We start from the raw sequence: 18,897 nt of genomic DNA, 5'->3' as shown, positions 1-18,897 counted from the left end.
GTGATATTATGTCTCTTAAAATGTTAATTGTTGACTTTCCCTGGATATATTGTTGTCTTTTGAATTATTGTTGGAATTATTGTATATCATGTTTTTCTTTTTCATGAGTGTATTGGTTTTCTGTATACTTATCATTTACCTAAACGATGGATTTGATGTGTTCAGAGGGACTTGTTAGAGAGGTACTTTGACCAATTACAGCTCATTGTCACATGCTGCAACCTCTTTGTAATGATGACACATTCCACCTTGTGATTGGTCAATCCTGACCTAGTTTCCTGTACTTATGTAGCTAACTCATTCACTGGTTAGTCATGTTGGAAGGTCTTGTTCACTGAAATGTTGCGTTTAATAAAGTTTGTTCTGTACAAGTTGGGCAGTGTGCGGGTGCTTTTATGATTTTGTTCATGATTGTGTGCTACTGCTTCACCTACGCACCTGTCACAATTAAATACTTATTTTTTAACCTGGTCACTGGTGTGTGAAAGCTTTTCAGAAGGGGCACACAGCCATATGTATTTTCATCTATATTTAAGAAGCATACCTTTGAAGCCATTCCTATGAATTGAGTAGGAGAGCCGGACACAGAGAAGACAATAAATTTTTTGTGACTGACACCATTTGGAAAGGTGGAGGACAGACAAAGTGACCTTTTTGTGATCAAGAAGATTCAACATGACGCTAATGGCAGTAATGCATCATTTATGATAGGAAGCAGTCATGACACTGAGGAAATTGAAGCAGTTCATAAACCTGAGTCGTGCCATCCCCCTTCTCTCTCTCTCGCCCTGCTGCCATCCCCCTTCTCTCTCTCTCGCCCTGCTGCTTTGGACATATATGTACTGTATGTCACACAGCTGGTCTGATCTTGTGTAATATCGTGATATGTTTGGTTCATGGAAAAAGTCACAGAGACATATAAAAGAACAAAGCAAAAAAAACACTGCAAATGGGTTTTGATTGTGGCTCTGTTAGGTGATATGATATCACCAACAGAGCCACAACAGTGATACAGTATGTATGTTTGGATCATGGAAAAAGTCACAGAGACAAATAAATAAAAGTCGAATAATTCTGAGATGTGAACATTTCAATTAACTCAAATATGCAAAACATTATCCTCTCTCCATAAGCAGTTGTGGGAAAGTTCATGAGATATGCGGGCCTTGAGGGCAAGGTATTTATGTTAAAGGTATTTACTGCTTGTGTTGACCTGAACACTTGGCTCTGTGGAGATCAGATCTGAACTGAAGATCTGTTTTCTTCAAACCAGATGACACCTAGGTTCGAGGGTGTGGCTTATTACTATATATATATATATATATATATATATATATATATATATATATATATATATATATATATATATATATATAGTAATAAGCCACATATGTACTTACTATATATGTACTTTTACTTTTACTTGTACTTAAGTATATTTAAAAGCAATTACTTTTGTACTTTTACTCTAGTAATATTTTGACAGAGCTACTTTTACTGTGGAGTGAATTTGACCATTAGTATCTGTACTTTTATTCAAGTACTGGGGTTGAGTGAGTACTTCGTCCACCACTGCTTTTAAGTAATGAGGTGAGGCAGTTCATTGACAATCAAATGATGGTAACATTGTACCTCTAACTTAGAGAAACTCCAGGGGGTTTGATCTTCAGTGATTTTTTATATTATCCTCTAAAACACATTCTAGAGCGTTGACTGTGCAAAATGTTGACTAATTACTTGACCCCCCCAAAAAAATCTCCTGGATTCTGACAGTCCAATGTTGGCAGCCCTGGGCCCCTGGCTCCACTCTGTATTCTAAAAATGTGGGACAGCAGCCAATAGGAAGCAGTCATGACGCTGAGGAAATGTAAGCGGTTCATAAACCTGAGTCGTGTCATCCCCTTCTCTCTCTCTTGCCTTGCTGCTTTGGACATAGGTATGTCACACAACTGGTCTGATCAAATTGATCTTGTGTAATATGGAAATTACAATATAGCATAATTGCAATATATCAATTAGTTAAAATTCCAGTGTTTACATAAATATGACATATTTTTGGTAACATGGCAAATTATTTTCTAAATTATATTACTGGTACTTTCTTGGCTCGAATCTTCAAAATGTCAATTTAAGCACCAGGTGACCCAGTACACACCAGAGGGCAGCAATAGGCAGGCAGTTTCTAGAGGTTAATTTGATTATTTCATCAAACGTGCAACGTTTCATCAGAGCAGCCTAACCTTCATCTCTGTTAATAATACGGTACGGTTAACCAGGTATATGAGGATTTGAAGTTCATTCTTCATGGAACCAGCCCCAGGACTAACTCTTTTTATAACTTACACCTTCCTTTGAAAACACCAAAGAGATGGAGCAGCATTGAAAGGCAATGTAAGTGAATTCAGTTGGTTTCCTACTGTCTTGCTTAAATTGAATTAATGTAACATTCATGAATCTGGTTATTTTTGTCATTACTTTTCTCTGTGCTTTGTTCATCCTACCCTAGCACTTGTAGGAATAGATAATGCAGGCATGAATTCAACAAAATGTCTTCATGCCTTTTTTTTTTTGCTTTGTTCTTTTATTTGTCTCTGACTTTTTCCATGATCCAAACATATCGTGATATGTTTGGTTCATGGAAAAAGTCACAGAGACAAATAAAAGAACAAAGCAAAAAAAACACTGCAAATGGGTTTTGATTGTGGCTCTGTTAGGTGATATGATATCACCTAACAGAGCCACAACAGTGATATGTTTGGATTTTGGAAAAAGTCACAGAGACAAATAAAAGAACAAAGCAAAAAAACACTACAAATGGGTTTTGGTTGTTGGAGCCACAACCAAAACCCATTTGCAGTGGTGTAAAAAGTATTACAATGTTTTACTTAAGTAAAAGTATCAATACTGCTGCAATGTAGAAAAGTGCGGAATGAAAATTTACTTAAGTACAAAAGTATTGGTAAACTGTACTGCTCACAATGCGTCACATCGCGACGCATTGTGAGCTTGTAGATCGGCTATTCTCAAATGGCTGACATCTACATAGGGGCCCTATATACATGTCAGCCATTTGAAAATAGCCGATATATATAGCCCTATAATAGGGCTGAAGTGGTTAATGTATGTTTTGTAATAATAATCAAAATCTACAAAGTAACTAGTAACTAAAGTTTTCAAATAATTGTAGTGGAGTAAAAGTACAATATTTGCCTCTGAGATGTAGTGGAATAGAAGTAAAAGTACTGAAAATTGGAAATGCTCCAGTATGGGCACGGTCACACACTGCACTTTAATTCTACCTATGAGGGTGGATTCTGCAAATGCTTCTCAATGGGAATGGCGTGGTTTGATGGTGTTGCGTGTCTTTCCGTGTGTCGCGCACAACATGCCTTTATGCGTTCTATACGCCATGTCCAATTGAAGCAGATAAATGCTCGAGACAGATGCTCATGCAGTGTTGCCAGAAGGGAAATATTTGAATTATTGCACGCATTTGAAAGAAAACGATCATACAATCACACGTGCAAATATGTAATTTCACAAAAAATTGCGTATATAGTGTAAGAAACAACCTTGTTTGAGACTCCTATACGTGACAAAATCGCATCACATACTGTATGCTGCGTGGAAGCGGGCAACTTCCTGGACCTTACACAAAAAGCCTGAATAGACTGGAAAAACGCAACCAGTGTTTTTAATGCCTCCAAGTCAAGGGGCCAGCCTGACATATTTACACTGAAGCCGATACGGAAGAGAGACAGTTCATACGAATGGCCTGTATGGCGCTGTTTTACCCCTGCAGGTGTCAGAAAGAATATTCTCTCATTGTAAGCGGATGGGTTTTTTACAAACTTTAGACTAGATTTTCTTACCTTAATAGAAATGGTCATAAATACTATATGCTTCCAGACGCTAGTTTAAAGTCTCCTTTCAATCGTCATGATATGCGTTTTGCTAAATTATGGTCGCTGTCATAACGGACCCTACACGCAGTTCTGTCAGGTTCTCATCTAGACTGTGGAACCATTGGCGTACATGTTTGTATGTCAGAAACTGAACAATGTGGGCTATTTGCATTTTATTTTTCATTTTAATTTTCTGTTATTTTATTGTGTTGTGTTGTATAATTGTGATATGGATCTCCCTGGGTCTGAAATAAAGATTGAATTGAATTGAATTGTGTTGCTTACATCACTGTGTAGGCCTGTTATGCAGGCACAACATCTTTTTAGATAGGGGCCTGTGGCTAAATACACATTTTGGGGGTCCTGACATGAAAATGTTTGAGTATCACTAATCAAATCTCCATCTGCATGTGGGACAGCTGCCAGGAAGCAGTCATGATGTTAAGGAAATGTAAGCGGTTCATGCACCTGAGTCCTGTCATCCCCCTTCTCTGTCTCGCCCTGCTGCTTTGGACATACAGGTAGGCTCACACAGCTGGTCTGATCTTGTGAAATTTGCAAATTACAATATAGCATAATTGCAATGTATCAATTAGTTGAAATTATATTTTTGCATAGTTTTATATATTTTAACATGACAAATTCTATTCTCAATGAAATTATGTGTATTTTGTTGGTTCAAATCTTCAAAATGGCATTTTAAATTAAGCGGGTTAATTAGCTCAGTATACAGGTAAACATTCTGCCAAGAACTTACAAAGGAAAAGGATAAAACCGTATAAACAACAAGACATATGGGCATGGTCCTATCTTGCGCCATATGTAAAGCGGTGTAAAACACACCCAGTGCCCACATTGTACTACTTTATACCCATCTGTGTGCCCATGGGCGTGTTGGTCTTATCTGCTTCCAGTGCAGTATTTCCCTGCTATTTAAAGAGCACATTCGTCGCTCGAGTGCCTGCCCACCACCACGGAGGTTGTGGGTTTGAATCCACCGTAGGGCTGTCAGTTCTCCTCTATAATCCCATTAAAATTTCAATGCTTTATTATTTTTAATATTCGAATATTTTCGAATATGTTATATCATTTATAATTATTTTTATTATTATTATTATTTTTTTAAACGTTACTTTTTAAAACGTAACTTTCTCTGTTACTATAAACAAGTGACGTTTATAGGGAGAAACATGATGAAAGCATTTGTTTTCGCATTGGTAGGTCAGGAAAAAAAAGAAATATTTTTTTTTATTTATTTTTTTAATTAAATATATTTTTCTATATTCGAATGGCAATTTTAGCATTCGAATATTATAAAAAAAATTCACATTCGAATTATTTTCGAATAGTGAAATTCGTTCTGACAGCCCTAATCCACCGTGGTACATCCGGCTTTGTCGAGCGTCTACTCTACGCGAACGCAATTGGCCCCATGTTTGGGGTAGGGAAGCTGGGCGGGGAGGGTGAAAATTGTCACTGCACACAATCCACGGGCTGGGGCGGCACCTGTCAGAAGGGAGGGTTGGGCGGTAGGAGTAGGGCAAAGGCTCTTCTATGTCCCCCCTGTGGGGGCTCCTCCCTGGTAGGTGGGTCAGTAGGATACAACAGACACAGAAATGCGTGTGGGGACTGGGAGGAATCAATTGGCAGTTGGCATCCTTGAATAGACTAAATCACTTCACCCCCGCTGGTCCAGTGTAACTGGGTGTAAACAAATACAGTTTTGAAAAGCATGGGTGTGCCAAGATAATATTTTCCTATGCTCTTTTTGTCTATTTCATGCACTTTAGCACTTTAAAAGCCTCGATCAATCAACGTGACATTTATATCACACAGGGAAACAAGCCGGTGGCTTTCTTGGATTTCTTTTTATCCTATTTAGTTGACCTTGTATTTGAACTGTACTTTCATGTGCCTTTTTTTTCTGCAAACTGCTAAATAAAGTATTTAATCAATCAATCAAAGGGGTATTTGGCCCAATGTGAAGCAAAGGGCTTTACACGGCTGTTTGTTATAGGATTAGGATTACAGTAGGTTACATTAAATACAGACATACAATCACTCACACTTAGCTGAAGAAAGGGCCAGGAACAACACTGCTGTTTTCAAAGACAGGAAATGAAACACAGAAGAGTGGCTTCGATGGATTGATTGATTGAATACTTTATTAACGGTTTGCAAATAATAATAACAAACTTTATTTGTATAGCACCTTTCATGACATGGAATGCAGCTCAAAGTGCTTTACAGCAAGAATACACCACATACTATACAAATAGTATATGCAAATAGTACAGTGGTACGATTACACAATGGTGCTAAAAGGATAACACAAAAAGCCCTAAGGGCTTGTTTCCATTGTGGTCCTGTGTATTCAATTCATCGAGACATTTAAAGACCTACGATAATATGCAATAATATAGAAGACATCATCAACACTAGTAGCAATAAAACGTATATGTAGGCTATAGTAAACAGTTGGGACATATCCAGTCAGTGGTGTAAAGTAACTAAGTACATTTACTCAAGTACTGTACTTAAGTACAATTTTGAGGTATTTTTTGCTTTACTGGAGTATTGAATTATAATTTTCAGTACTTTTACTTCTACTCCACTACATCTCAAAGGCAAATATTGTACTTTTACTCCACTACAATTATTTGAAAACTGGAGTTACTAGTTACTTTGTACATTTTGATCATTACTACAAAACCACTTCAGACCTATATATATAATGTAGCAATTTGAACATAGCCGATCAACAAGCTCACAAAGTGACGCGTTGTGAGCTTGTAGATCTGCTATTTTCAAAAGCTTTTTATGCATTTGAAAACTTGTGAAAATGGGACCTTCTGCCTAATGCCAATACTTTTGTACTTTTACTCAAGTACATTTTTAATACCAAACTTTTACTTATCAGAGTAACAGAGTATTTCTACAACAAGTAAGACGCGCGAACGCGGGAAGCGAACGCCAACAAAATTAAATGATAATGAAAAGAAATCATCTAAAAAAAAGTAACCAATAAAAAAATATATAAAAAATCAAAAAAAAATCTGCGTTAAAAGGAGCATCTTACAAAAATACAAATTCACCAAAAAAAAACTTTTAATGTTTTTGAACAATTCAACAAAGTGTTTGAAGTGGCTGTTTCACCCACTTCCGGGGGGCGGAGCCAAAATCCGAGCCCGAAGTATTTGTTCGTAGACCCCCACTTAGGGGGGGTAGAAAAAGTTTCGGAGCGATTCGGGCACTTTTAATTTAACATGGGGTTTCAATGGGGAGTTTTTAGGAACATTCTCCGGGGTGTGGCTTCCGGGGGAAGGGGCGGGCTTAAACGCAACCTTGACAGGTGCGTTCAGTTTTCAAAGGCCTTTCATTTGATGTATGGTACGTCTATATTGGACATTTACTTGGCTGCACACAGGGCTGAGGCAGTGCACGCACACAGAGACACACACGGAGACACACACCCACAACCCGAGCACGGTTACATAGTAAGCTCCACTTGGTCGGAGGCGCGGCTTCGCCGCGCCTCCTTCCGCGTTCGCAATCAGGTATTGATACTTGAACTTAAGTAAAAAATGGGAGTACTTCTTCCATCGCTGTATCCAGTGGTGGGACATGCTCTCCTACCAAGAACTGAATCAGAGGATGCAGAGCCAAAAGCAATGACACATATATTGTACTTCACTTCACTTGTACTTCACCAGGTATTTCCTAGAACTAGAAAAAAGTATGCTTCGAGCATTTGGCCCTCCCTATGGGCCTGTGTGCTTCAGCAGTTTCAAAACCCAGTGATGTAATAAGGGTCATTTGGAAACGTCTACGCTGTGTGCAATTTCCTTCATTGATGGTTGCATTGTATTATTGTTTTATTATTATTGTGTATGATAAGTTGTACTGGTCACATGTAATGTAGACAACTTGTGATTGAATGTGATTGGAAAACAGGACTGATGCATGCTGACTTTTTTTTTTAATCTGGAAAACTGTTACGTTTCCATCTGGGTGATGGAATGGGGGCACTGAACCTGGTCATACGTAGCCCTAGGCTACAACTTCTTAAGACGGCCCTGGTCATCTACAGTATCTTAAACAGCATAGTGTAACACTAGAAACTGACACTGTCGTGGTACACGTCACTCCTCTGATTCCAAAACAGCGGCTTGCCATGTTACACAATGTTCTTTGTAAAAAAGCAAAGCTGGCATTAAGGCTGGACATTCTTTATGCCACTATTGCAGGATCTCTGCATAAAAGGGGCTACGTATACAGTATGGTATATTAACATGTCTGGCAAGGCCTGTTTTAGATAGCTTGTCCTTCGGCCACGCCGTAAAGAGACAATAGAATTAATTCAGATATGTTCTCATTGGACCTACTGTACAGCCCTGATGGAAAGGCTGGGTTTTGGAGCCAGAACTACAGATCTAGGTGCAAGTTACCTCCAGAACCTGCTGCACAACAACCAGGTGATGTCCTTATTTCTATGTTTCATAGGTCAGTGCCAGCTTCCTCGCATTCCGACGGTGCACCCCCAACTGACACAGCCAAACAGCTTCATGGCGGAGATCTGTGATCGGGGGAGCACACTTTTCTAGTTTCATTTTTTATTTGTTATGCTCATGGTAGTGCACAGCAATTAATTTAATTAATTCATGATCAGAAACATACTTACTCAAACATAAAAAAACATAAACAAATATGGCATGTCAATTACAGTTACTTAACATAAAATTATACCAATACTTACAGAAACATGAGAAACCTCATATGATCTAATTTATCAACAAAGAAATATATACAGCCCTCTCATCCTATCATTCTGAAATACACATAGGCCTACTATGTTTTAAAGTACAGTAGTAATTAATTAGATCTACAATCCTCTCATCCTCTTAACTAAAAAGAAACAATTTAAGCAACTTTTCTGTTAGCCCTGTACATAACTAACTAGAAAGGGGCGCTCCGCGGACTGCATATCTCTGCCAGGCTGCATTGCCTAGCCAGGGCTGTGTAAGTCTTGCATTGCAGCTATCTAGCATTTCTACGACATCTGCAGGGGCAGAAATAAGGGTTGGCTTACATGGCATAAAATCTGGCATTAATGCATATTCTTCACGACAATATTGCGGGATGTCTATAAGGGGCTACACAAATTGGTATTTTAACGTCTTTAATGTATTTTAATGTCTGAGAAAGAAAAGGTTTCAAAAAGATTAATTATAGGGAATGTCTATTTGCCACATATACTCTATGGCAACTTTCTTGTAGATTAGACTAAAAGCTAAATTATGTCATACATGTTCCCTCCCCTCTGCTGTTCAATGTGCACACCGACATGCAGAAAATGTGCCCCTAGTGGCGGTCAATGGGACGCATACACTGCTGCTGTCGGCATACATGGAGCACCGAACATTCAGAAAAAAGGTTTGCTGACTTATATGCAGATCAATATTTATATCTGATAAGTTGTTTTTATTAAATGAAAATATACTATCATGAATCATATCTGAAGCAAATACAGTCATCTTTCAAAAACCTGCTAACTGAATCTGTAGTGTGCCTTCAGTGTGCAGGTTTTCATTATTACTAATAATCACCTATCTAGAATCTAGATGACTGCTAAATCTGGTTGAATGTTTAGCTGGGATGAAAGCTTACATTCCCGTGGCCCTTCATGGCACGTCTTAAATCCTGTCTCCCTCATCCTCTTAGGTCCGTGTCATTGCTGTAGCGCTACGGACAGAAGCAGTGGCCTATCGTTGCGTCCTCTCATGCCAAGGACAGTGCCAAACCTCCGTGGGCGACAGCTGGATTCACTCAGACCACTTTGGCTTTGAGTACGGAACAGTGGATATCCTGTGCCGCCACCCTTGGGGTTGTGGGGTCCCCTCTCATGTCGCTGTAACTTCTATTGGCACAGATGGTACAGGAAGTTAATGGTTGGATGCTATATACAGAGAGTATAGGCCATAGCAGTGGCGGCCATTTTCTGGTTCCACTTCAAAATAGTCAATGCATTTTTCCCATTGACATTTCCAAAAAAAATGATATCAATTCATTTAAGCCTAGAATCAAGCCATCCAGGGTCCTGGTGAATCATTTTTTTCTGTGATTTATTTTATTTTATATTTAATTATATGATATACTATATTTAATAAATACCCTTTGTTTTGCCGTTTTCAAAAAAGTTTTCACAGAATCAAAGTTTTATGGTCATGATTCACCAGGACCCTGGATGGCTTGATTCTAGGCTTAAAATAATTGATATAAATATTTTTGGAAATGTCAAACGGAAAAATGCATTGACTATTTTGAAGTGGAACCAGAAAATGGCCGCCACTGCTATGCCCTATAGAGGAGACAGAGCACTTCATCAGTTTAGAATGAACCTTTGAAATGCTAATGATGGTAGCACCAGCAAATTTTGGCTGATGAAAGTTGCATATTTTCAAATGAACAAAGTGTCAACCTGACGCATGTCAACACTTTATTCAGTTGAAAATACAATAATATTAAATATTATTTATTAGAAATTAGTCTTTAAAGATGGCGCTGTGAAACTGGACAATTGCATAGCATAAAGAAAATCCGTACAAGCTTCGGTAAGTGGAAAGAAATGTTTTTTCTGTGACAACTTAGCAACAAATAACATTTTAACGCTCCATTTGTATACAATTTACCTATTATGATCTTCACCAGGCCATTGGCCGGGGACAGCAATTATGTTTGTGCAGTATATACTGTATGTGTGCGTCTGTGAATCCTGAAACTGCTTGATCAGTACCTCGTGCAGGTGGCCTAGTTGGTCAAGGAAGTCACTCCACACCAATTCTTTTAAAATCGGATTCATGGTGGCGCCAGACTAGCCCGCTTTACAACACTGTAGGTCGTACAATCACAATGTTTGTGTGTTACATCAGTGGTTCTCAAACTTTTCTGGATCAGGTCCCATTTGAAAAAAATAATATTGAATGTTGATAATTCTGTCGTTTTTTTCAGAAAAGCCTCAGGTTTTAGGAAGAAATGTACTTAAATGCGTTTTAGAATGTGTTTTTTTAGAAAGAGCATTAGGTTTCAATGGGTTGATTCACGTTACGCCCCAAAACACACATGATTTATTTCAGTACAAGACTAAATACTACCCCTTTGCACCTTCTGCATTACTTTGCGCCCAGATTATTCGCAGTTTAGCTAGCAAAAGTGGAATTGGACACGTCCAAATGCATTTGCGCCATATACTTTAGATCAGTGGTTCTCAACCTGTGGGTGGGACAGTGAAGTGTCAATTTAAGGACTTTGAAAAAAAGAGAAAAAAATACCATTACTGCATCAAAAGTAATCAACAAACTATACTATAAAAACTGTGAGGCCATATTTATCTGTGGAACCGTGTTCCACTAAATGTAATGCCTCAACTCCTACATTCCAAGTGCTTGTCAGGGTGAGGGGTCCCCAGTTCAAATATGATTATTTCAGGGGGTCACGGCCTGAAAAGGTTGAGAACCACTGCTTTAGACCATGCACTATAGATGGTTGTGTGTCTTGTTTTGGTCTGTAAGGTGAGGAGCAGCAGCCAGTGTTTCTGGATGTGTTGAACCAGCAGACGCGAAGCGACTCCTTTCCTCACAACTTCACAGTTTGCCTCTCAACCATGTTTAATTTCACCAATGCACTGCAGGTACTGGTCTTGCGTCACCCAGCATATTCTGTATAGTCAAAGTTGTGGTTTGAGAAACATTATTTGCGAGTCATTTAAAGTACTATTTGTGGTGAACCTTTCAGCTGGTCCAGACTATGGAGATGTTTAGGCTACTGGGGGTGACCAGAGTGGTCATCTACAAGACCAGCTGTAGCCCAGATACAAAGAGGATTCTGGACTACTACACACACACAGGTAGATGATTGTGTGTGGTCAGCAATCCGTGGACGGTGGTGTGTGTGTGTGTGTGTGTGTGTGCGTGTGTGTGTGCGCGCTCGCGTGTGTGCGTGTGAGTGTGCGCGTCTTGTCCTATCACTGTGTAAGTTAACAAAATTGTATTTCATTGCCTCCCTCCAAGGTCTGGTAGAGGTGATTCCTTGGTCCATGCCCAGTCATCTGAATATGTCTGCTAGCTGGCTGCCTGAACTCAGTCCTGGTCAGATGCATTACTATGGCCAGATTCCTGCTCTGAATGATTGCGTCTACAGATACATGTACCAGACACAGTACATCGCGTTGCACGATATAGATGAGCTCATACTGCCGCAACAAGTGGACAGGTATATCTCTGTGAAATTTGTATCCATTTCCATCATTATAATAGCATATAACTAACTGACCAATTCAGACAGACTCAAACAAATCAAATTATTGAGTTTTTTACAGCATTTTTACCTGTTGATGGCGTTCTCTGTGATAGAGGAACCAGATAGCATTTTCCATTCACTCTCATTGCTACGGCAAAACAGGTCACAAAATCACACGTCAAATTAATTTAAGTCACAAAATCACATCGCATCAACACAACACCACCTGCACTAGCAGCTAATAGTGGCCTCAAGTGATGTCAACCCACAACCCATGATTCGGAAAGGTTCTGGTAAAACTACTAGAAAATATCAAGGGTTCGGGTGGGTGTATTAAGAAGTAAGTTATTAATACATTACAGAAACATTATTGTGTCTTATGGCTAATGGTATATTGGTGATAGAAATGTTAATTGCGAAACCGCAAGCTCCTCTGCAATCACCACTATACTCAGGGAAGATTACAATGCAGCAGAGAAAGAAAAGCTAAATAACCTTTACCTGACAATATACGTTACCTCACTTCCAGTTGTGAGGTTTTTCTACTGTGCCTCTCCCATGGACATGTGGACATGCTTGTACTCGTTTATAAGTATTAGAAATAGAGAAAATAAAAATATAACATGCCACGTGACAAAGGCTGAACATCAACAACATAAGTCAGCCTTATAGGCATAGAACAATATCATAACCTTCTTATCAAATTAAAACTAGATTAAGGAGGTTATGTTTCTCTTAATATAATTATCATCCATTAGTCTAATAGGGGCTGGAGTCTGGATGTGCACGAGTGCTCTCCAATTGAATTATCCCAATAGGGGTATTAGGCTTCCAAGCAAGGAAGCATAGCTTGTAATATTAAAAAAAAAAATAACTTATACAATGAATTGGAGTTTCTAATCTTTCACAGCAGCATATTGATTTTGATTTCCTATATAGAAAAGCACAGGTCTCCGCCAGGCCAGGTTGCCTACAGGGTCTGAACATTTTGGAACTCAGTCCTAGACAATCAGAATGGAATATGGAAGCTGATATATCACATGAAGAGATTATGTTTACTAAATTGTGTGAGTTTTAGACAAAACACTAGTGTAGTAGTAGAGTAGTGGTAAAAAGTATGTTAAGAAGAAAACACAAATCTAGTCTGGCACAAGGAATTATTTTTTACGCCCTATGGCCCTACGCTATGAAAATAATGCAAATGAGTTTTGATGAGCAGGCAATGCTTTACCAGTGCAAGCTTTCAACACATAACACAAGTGTCATTTTTGATTTTGACATATTCTCCTCACTACTGAACAACAGGATTCACGTAAAGTATTTGCAAAATTCCTTTAACGAAACAAATTCTCTCTCCAATTGGAATAGTGGAGACCGCACTTACTTCGGATGACATGTTTGCAAACAGACACACAGACGACAGTCAGGTAGACAGATACTGAACAAGACTATATATAGAGACTGAACATATAACAAATGATCTGTCACCAGTTGGCCAGAGCTCCTTCCACTACTGGAGCAGAAATATGGTTCTGACTTGGGCTACATGTTTGAGAACAACGTGTTTCCTACCACTGTCGTCGCCTCGCCTCCTCCTCCCACCTCCCGACTTCCTCATCAGCGTCACGACGGCTGCTGCCCAGAGTGGCAGGGAGTATCCGGGGTCAACATCCTGGCTCACCTGTACCATGAACCCCCGAACGATTACCCATTCCACAACGTTAAGATCATTGTCAACCCCCGGGCTGTGTTCAGCACCACCGTCCACGGATTGCTGTACTCTAAGAGGGGTTGTATTCGGGTCGAGGACAACATGGCTAAGATGTACCATACTAGGTAAGGGAGATGGATTGGTGGGTTTGTATGTGTGACTGTGTTTGGCATATGAATGTACTTCACAGTGTGAATTACAGTATGTGAAGACCAATTGCGCAGAAAGAAGTGGTGTCTCATAAGGTAGACTGCATGGGGCTGCATAGAAGTTAGATAGGCCCTATCCTCCGCCCGGCGCAATGCCGCTTAAGTGTAAGGTGCATTTGGCAACGTCCCCCCGATACAGCTGTTAATTTCTCTCCTTGTGCCCGTGTTGTCTATATGTCACAGGGAAATTGGCATTCCAGGGAAATTGAAAGGGGACCGCTTGTTTTTAGGCGCGGGGCTGCGAGGCGGGGCTTTGATGCGAGGACGACTAAGACAACAACAACATAGCAATTTCAACACTGGCTTCAGTGGCGCACTTCGATAATCATTGGACTCCCCATCCACTCCAACTGGAAGTCTGGGTTTGACTCCCGCTTGGGACGTTACTTTTTCAAACAACCGCGGACTACTTTTTTTCGCCGATAAAGTATAGTTTTGGACCATGACGGAGGCGCGCCGACTCAGCAGACCTTGAGGCCGAGGAGGCGCGCCCGAGCGCCTCCAGGCGTGCGTGCCCGCGCCGACCGGCCGATGGGCTGCTAGTCGACTAAGCGCCGTCCGAGTTATGTACCGATAGGCACAGAATCGTAAATGATGTTGTGGGGACTGCGTTTGCCCCTCAATGGTTTGCCCCAACTGCCACTCACTGCACTAACATAGCCCGCCAGCCCCGCCCCCTTGTGCTTCAAATGCATGGAATAAGGCTGTTCGCGTGTGTGCGCGCGCGTGTGCGTGTGCGCATGCGTGTGTGCGTGCTCGTTTGTGCGCGTGTACATATGTGCGTGTGTGGTGTGGGGCTCATGTCTGGCTTGCATTGCCCTCTAGCGTTGGTTTTACAGAATTGCCTGGGGGGCGGTGAAAACAAGCGCTCCCCTTTCAATTTCCCTGGAATGCCAATTTCCCTCTAACATATATACCAAATGATCTTACACTTCAAGTTAAAAGCAGCTGGCCAGACGTTGGTCGCAATGCATCTCGCTGCGACTAACGCGCAAGTTAAGACCATGCGCCATGGCGCAAAGTTTTGCCGTTAAAATAGGGCCCAGAGAGTTTATTGTGATGTGTAGCTATGTTCTATCTTTTCTCTAGAGCTTCAGTGAAGACCGATTTGACAGCAGATGAGCTGATGTATGATGGCCGACTGCTAGACTACAGCACACGTCTCATCCCTGCTGTTAACACTGTCCTCAGACAGACTGGACTCATACCACTGCACCGCACCAAGTAGCAAGGAGTGTGACTGTCCTCATGTGTACACCTGTACTCAGGGAAACCAGATTAGCAGGGATTGTGTGTTCGTTTACATTTATCCGTCTGTACTGTATATTGCACAAATCTGTGCGTGTGTGTGTGTCTAAAGCTGGAGCAGGTGTGCTTCCTCTGTGTGCCTTCCTTGGCTGTTGGTGCTCAGCTAACAAAACATACAGAATTGTGCAAGACATGTCTCAGTTTACCATTTGTAATCTGACACGTTTCGGCACGAGGCCTTCATTAGACCAAGTTCAAATGTTTATTTTGGAGTGCCAATTTTTTCCACTTTAATTATTGTGGATTCTGTGTGTGTGTGTGTGTGTGTGTGTGTGTGTGTGACTGTGTGTGTGTGTGAGTGTGTGTGTGTGTGTGTGTGTGTGTGTGTGTGTGTGTGTGTGTGTGTGTGTGTGTGTGTGTGTGTGTGTGTGTGTGTGTGTGTGTGTGTGTGTGGGCTGCAAGGGTGTGTGTGTGTGTGGCCTGCAAGGGTGTATGACTCCCGGTACCCAGTGAGGTACCACTGACTGAGAATGCCATGCCACGTTTGGCAACCCAAAGCTTGACCAATCCGTGAAGTCGATGGGTTGGGTTGGCCAATCAGGGAAGCCAATGCTTACACCCGGCCCCACACACACGCACAGACATAGAAATTCGGTGTGACCTCCACTGACCCGCAGACAGATACTGACATTCTTTCTTTTTTTTTATTATGGACAACCACCAGTCCACTCCTAGGTCATCTGCGACACACATGCTGATGTGCCCGAGTTATTCCCGGGACAGACGCGCACGCACGCACGCACGCACACACACACACACACACACACACACACACACACACACACACACACACACACACACACACACACACACACACACACACACACACACACACACACACACACACACACACACACACACACACACACACACACACACACACACACACACACACACACACACACACACACACACACACACACACACACACACACACACACACACACACACACACACACACACACACACACACACACACAGAATAGATATGTGTTGGCCTTATTATGTTCTGACCATCAGAATATCATAGAGTTAAGGTGCCATGGCACAGGCACAGGTCCTATTGTTTTAGGTGTTTTGTTTTGGTCCCGTGACACAAGCAGTTCCTCTCATATATTTGTAAAAGAGTAACATTAAACACAATGTGTTCAATTTACTTGGCCCATGAGCTCATGTATTAAACTTCTATCTCACAATGCAAAGTGTCTCAGACTCTGTGTGACTTAACAAATACTGATTGGTACAGAATTCCTCGACACCATCCTCACCACCACCAGAAAGTCCAAGATCCAGCACAGGCTGTTGTTCACTAGGCAAAGAAACACACCTTTATGGAAAGTTTAGGGTATTTATTGAATACATAGAAAGTAATGGAGGGAAGTGAAAGGGGTTCCGGGGAGGGTCGCCGACCCTGGAGTCTTTGGGGAGGAGGTCGTTAGCGTAGTCAGCACAGTACACGTGGACGGCCGATGGCGTAGTCAGCACGGCACTCATGGACCGATACCCCCAGCAGGAACCTGAGAAGTGGGAGAGAGAGGAGGAGGGAGAGAGACGGGGAGGGATATAGAAGGAGAAAAGGGAGTGGTGGAAGCACAACCTGTGGAGGTGAAAGGGGTGGTGGAGGGATGCTGAAAACGTTATGAGCTTGAGTACGGATGTACGAAAGCGAATAAGGGGCTTCTGGGTAGTTCTGACAAGGTATAAATAGCGCCAGGTAGATTGGTAAGGGGGCGGAGTAAAGGTGTGTATCCCCGCCTCCTGAACATCTGTTGTTCCAACGCCATTTCACTAGGCAAAGAAACACACCTTTATGGAAAGTTTAGGGTATTTATTGAATACATAGAAAGTAATGGAGGGAAGTGAAAGGGGTTCCGGGGAGGGTCGCCGACCCTGGAGTCTTTGGGGAGGAGGTCGTTAGCGTAGTCAGCACAGTACACGTGGACGGCCGATGGCGTAGTCAGCACGGCACTCATGGACCGATACCCCCCAAAAGAGACAATGAGAGCGACTACTAGACTAAGGAATTAGCCTGCTCTGTTTTGACGGGCCCCATAAAAAACACGGCAAACTGGTCTAGAACGGGGAAGAATTCGGAATGACCGAGTGGCTAACTGATGAGAAACTGAGGTGTGGAGGAGTGGGAAAGGAGGATGGAAAGAAAGTAGCCGTTGTTGCTGTGTGGCAGGGCTAGAAAAGAAGGAGAGTTGGAAACTCAGAGGCAGGAGCCTGTTGGAGTGGAACAGAGGTAGCCGTCTTTGCCGTGTGGCAGGGCTAGAAAAGAAGGAGTTGGAAACTCTGGGGCGGGAACGTGATAGTGACTATGGTACTGGCAAAATGCAGGGGTAACCGTTGTTGCCGTGTGGCAGGGCTAGAATGGGGAGGGTGAGAGAAAGGAGGGAGATGAGATGGAGGGTGAAAAGGTCGAGAGGATTGGGGGAGAGGGCGGCGAGAAGATGGAGGAGAGAGGGGAGGGAGAGGATGGAGGGGAGAGAACGCATGGAGGGTGAAGAGGGCGAGAGGATTGGGGGAGAGGGTGGCGAGAAGATGGAGGAGAGAGGGGAGGGAGAGGATGGAGGGGAGGGAACGCTGTGGGCGCAAGCGTGCTGCAAAAGAGCTGTGGGGGGAGCGCTAGGGGCGAGCGCACTGTGGAGAGCGCTGTAGTGGAGGGAGCGCTGTGGATAGAGCTAACGATGTTCGTAGCTAAAGGTGTTAGTAACACCGGGCAGCAATGTCTGTGGACTGGCAATGTCTGTTAGTAGCGCCAAGCAGCCATCTCTGTGGAGGAAACAATGTTAGTTAGTTGGACACATTGTAGTGATAGCGGTGGCGGCTAACCACGGGAGCGATATTGGTAGTATGTCGGGTATGAATGCTCGCAAGCTCGTGAATGGAGCGAGCAGCAATGTTAGGAAGGAGACAATGTTAGTTCGGTAGGAACATTGTAATAATAGCAGTAGCAGTTGTAATAATAGCAGTAGCAGCTGTTGCCACGTGAGCAATGTTGGTAGTATGTATGGTAAGAAGCTAGCAAGGGAGCATGATGCTAGCATAGCTCATGAATGGAGGGAACAGCAGTGTTAGGAAGAAACACGTGTTACAGTAGTTCGGTAGGAACTTGTAGTGATGGCTATAGCAGCTGTGGGAGCAATTTTGGTAGTATAGTAAGAAGCTAGCATGGGAGCATGATGCTAGCGTAGCTCATGAATGGAGGGAGCAGCAGAAAGGGGGGGGGTGGATGGGGGGGGGTATTGAGGGGAGGACAGGAAAGGACAGGGGGGGGAGAGTGAGGCGATGCCACCGCTGGTTGTGGCAACAGGGTTTGATTGGGTGGCATGCTCGAAAGTGAAAGCGGGGGGGGGGGGGGGGGTGCGCTGGTGCCAGGTGTGGCCACGGCAGTGCTTGGGTGGTAGGAGAAAGGAAGGAGACTGAGGTGGATGTAGGGATGGGTGGGGTGGGGGGGGGGGATGAA

General features: G+C 42.3%; 1 protein-coding gene across 1 annotated transcript; it reads left to right on the top strand.

Annotated features, from left to right (window-relative positions):
- Positions 1–2,385: 2,385 nt before the first annotated feature.
- Positions 2,386–9,851, top strand: LOC308085933 (uncharacterized protein; the record flags this gene model as incomplete). The annotated part of the gene is made up of 5 exons (XM_080429248.1): positions 2,386–2,391; positions 4,325–4,426; positions 8,298–8,380; positions 9,256–9,338; positions 9,627–9,851. The coding sequence occupies exons 2-5, from the start codon at positions 4,341–4,343 to the stop codon at positions 9,849–9,851; spliced, it is 477 nt and encodes a 158-aa protein (XP_080285374.1). The 5' UTR covers positions 2,386–2,391; positions 4,325–4,340.
- Between the last annotated feature and the right edge of the window lie 9,046 nt (positions 9,852–18,897).

The sequence above is a fragment of the Gymnoscopelus braueri genome, assembly GCF_963280865.1.
Source record: "Gymnoscopelus braueri genome assembly, chromosome: 5".
NCBI classification, from domain to species: domain Eukaryota; kingdom Metazoa; phylum Chordata; class Actinopteri; order Myctophiformes; family Myctophidae; genus Gymnoscopelus; species Gymnoscopelus braueri.
This window is presented reverse-complemented; position numbering and strand designations above follow the sequence as displayed.